The following is a 1,145-nucleotide window of genomic DNA, read 5'->3' on the forward strand; positions in this document are numbered from 1 at the left end:
GCCGAGCCCCCCATGAGCGGGGGCGGGTGGGTCAGCAGGTACTCAGTGGCCTGCTCCATGGTGTTGGTGTTGAGCAATGCCTCCATGGCGTGTTCCCGTGAGAAGCCCATGTCCATCAGCTGGGGGGACACGAAGGGTCAGGGGGCATGGAGGGGTAGTTTGGGTGGGGAGGGGTCAGGGGGTTGGTGGAGGGGGCAAGGGGAGGGTGTCTGAGGGGACACAGAGGGGTCAGGAGGCTGCCCAGAGGGGCTTGGGTAGAATGGGGAAGGGTTTGGGAAGGATGGGGAGGAGGGATTTGGGGGGCACAAAGAAGGGTCAGAGGAGCTCAAAAAGGGGTTTGGGGGCAGGGAAGAGTTTGGGGGTCCCAAGGATGAAGTTTGGGGGTCACAATTCAAGTTCCCAATGCCCAGTTTGGGTTCCCAATGTTGAGTTTGGTGTCCTAAGGCCAAGTTCCAGTTCCCAATGCCCCGTTTGGGTTCCAAATACCCCATTCAGGATCCCAATGCCCTGTTCGGGATCACAATGTCCCATCTGGGTTTTCAATGTCTAGGTTGGGGTCCCACCACCCATTCCGGGGTCCCACCTGCTGCAGCTGCTGCTGGTTGACGTGGGGCTCACGCCGGGGTCCCCCCTCTTCGCCCCCTGTCTCATCGGGTGCAGGTCCCTCGCGCTCGCGGCCCAGGCGCTCCCGCAGCAGCGGCTCAGCACGCAGGATGTGGCACAGGATGGCCAGCATGGACTCGGCCATGCGGCCCCCGTACACCTTCAGCGGCCGCCGCTGCCACAGCTGCTTGATGCAGGCGAAGGCAGCCTGGGGACACATGGGGGACACTGAGGGGTCAGTCCAGGCCACCCCCAGATCACCTCGGTGCATCTGCAGGTCACCTCTGAACCCCTAAATCCCTGCTGTGCTCCCCAAATCCTCATTGCAATGCCCCAAATCCCCATTTCCCCTCTCAAACCCCTTTTCTCCCCCAAATCCTTACTGCAACACCCCAAATCCCCATTCACCCCCATTTCACTCTCAAATCCCCTCACCACCCATCCCTGTTTTTGCCTCAAATCCCCCATTCCCCCAAATCCCCATTCCACCCACATCCCCATTTCCCCCAAAATCTCTACTCCTCCAATCCCCATTGCCCCCC

At 60.7% G+C, this 1,145-nt stretch overlaps 1 protein-coding gene across 1 annotated transcript in view; it reads right to left on the reverse strand.

The window, feature by feature from the left end:
* The window catches only part of LOC130587571 (E3 ubiquitin-protein ligase HUWE1-like), a gene marked incomplete at its 3' end in the record, with an annotated part of 15,033 nt that overhangs the window by 11,108 nt on the left and 2,780 nt on the right, over nt 1-1,145 (reverse strand). The window contains exons 3-4 of the mRNA XM_057388552.1: nt 584-887; nt 3-119 (exon numbers count right to left, since the gene is read on the reverse strand). Of these exons, the coding sequence (XP_057244535.1) occupies nt 3-119; nt 584-887 (421 nt within the window). The remainder of the gene's footprint in view (nt 1-2; nt 120-583; nt 888-1,145) is intronic.

Source organism: Malurus melanocephalus, unplaced genomic scaffold (genome assembly GCF_030028575.1).
Source record: "Malurus melanocephalus ecotype Western Australia unplaced genomic scaffold, MMel_1.1 scaffold_2097, whole genome shotgun sequence".
Classification (NCBI taxonomy): Eukaryota; Metazoa; Chordata; class Aves; order Passeriformes; family Maluridae; genus Malurus; species Malurus melanocephalus.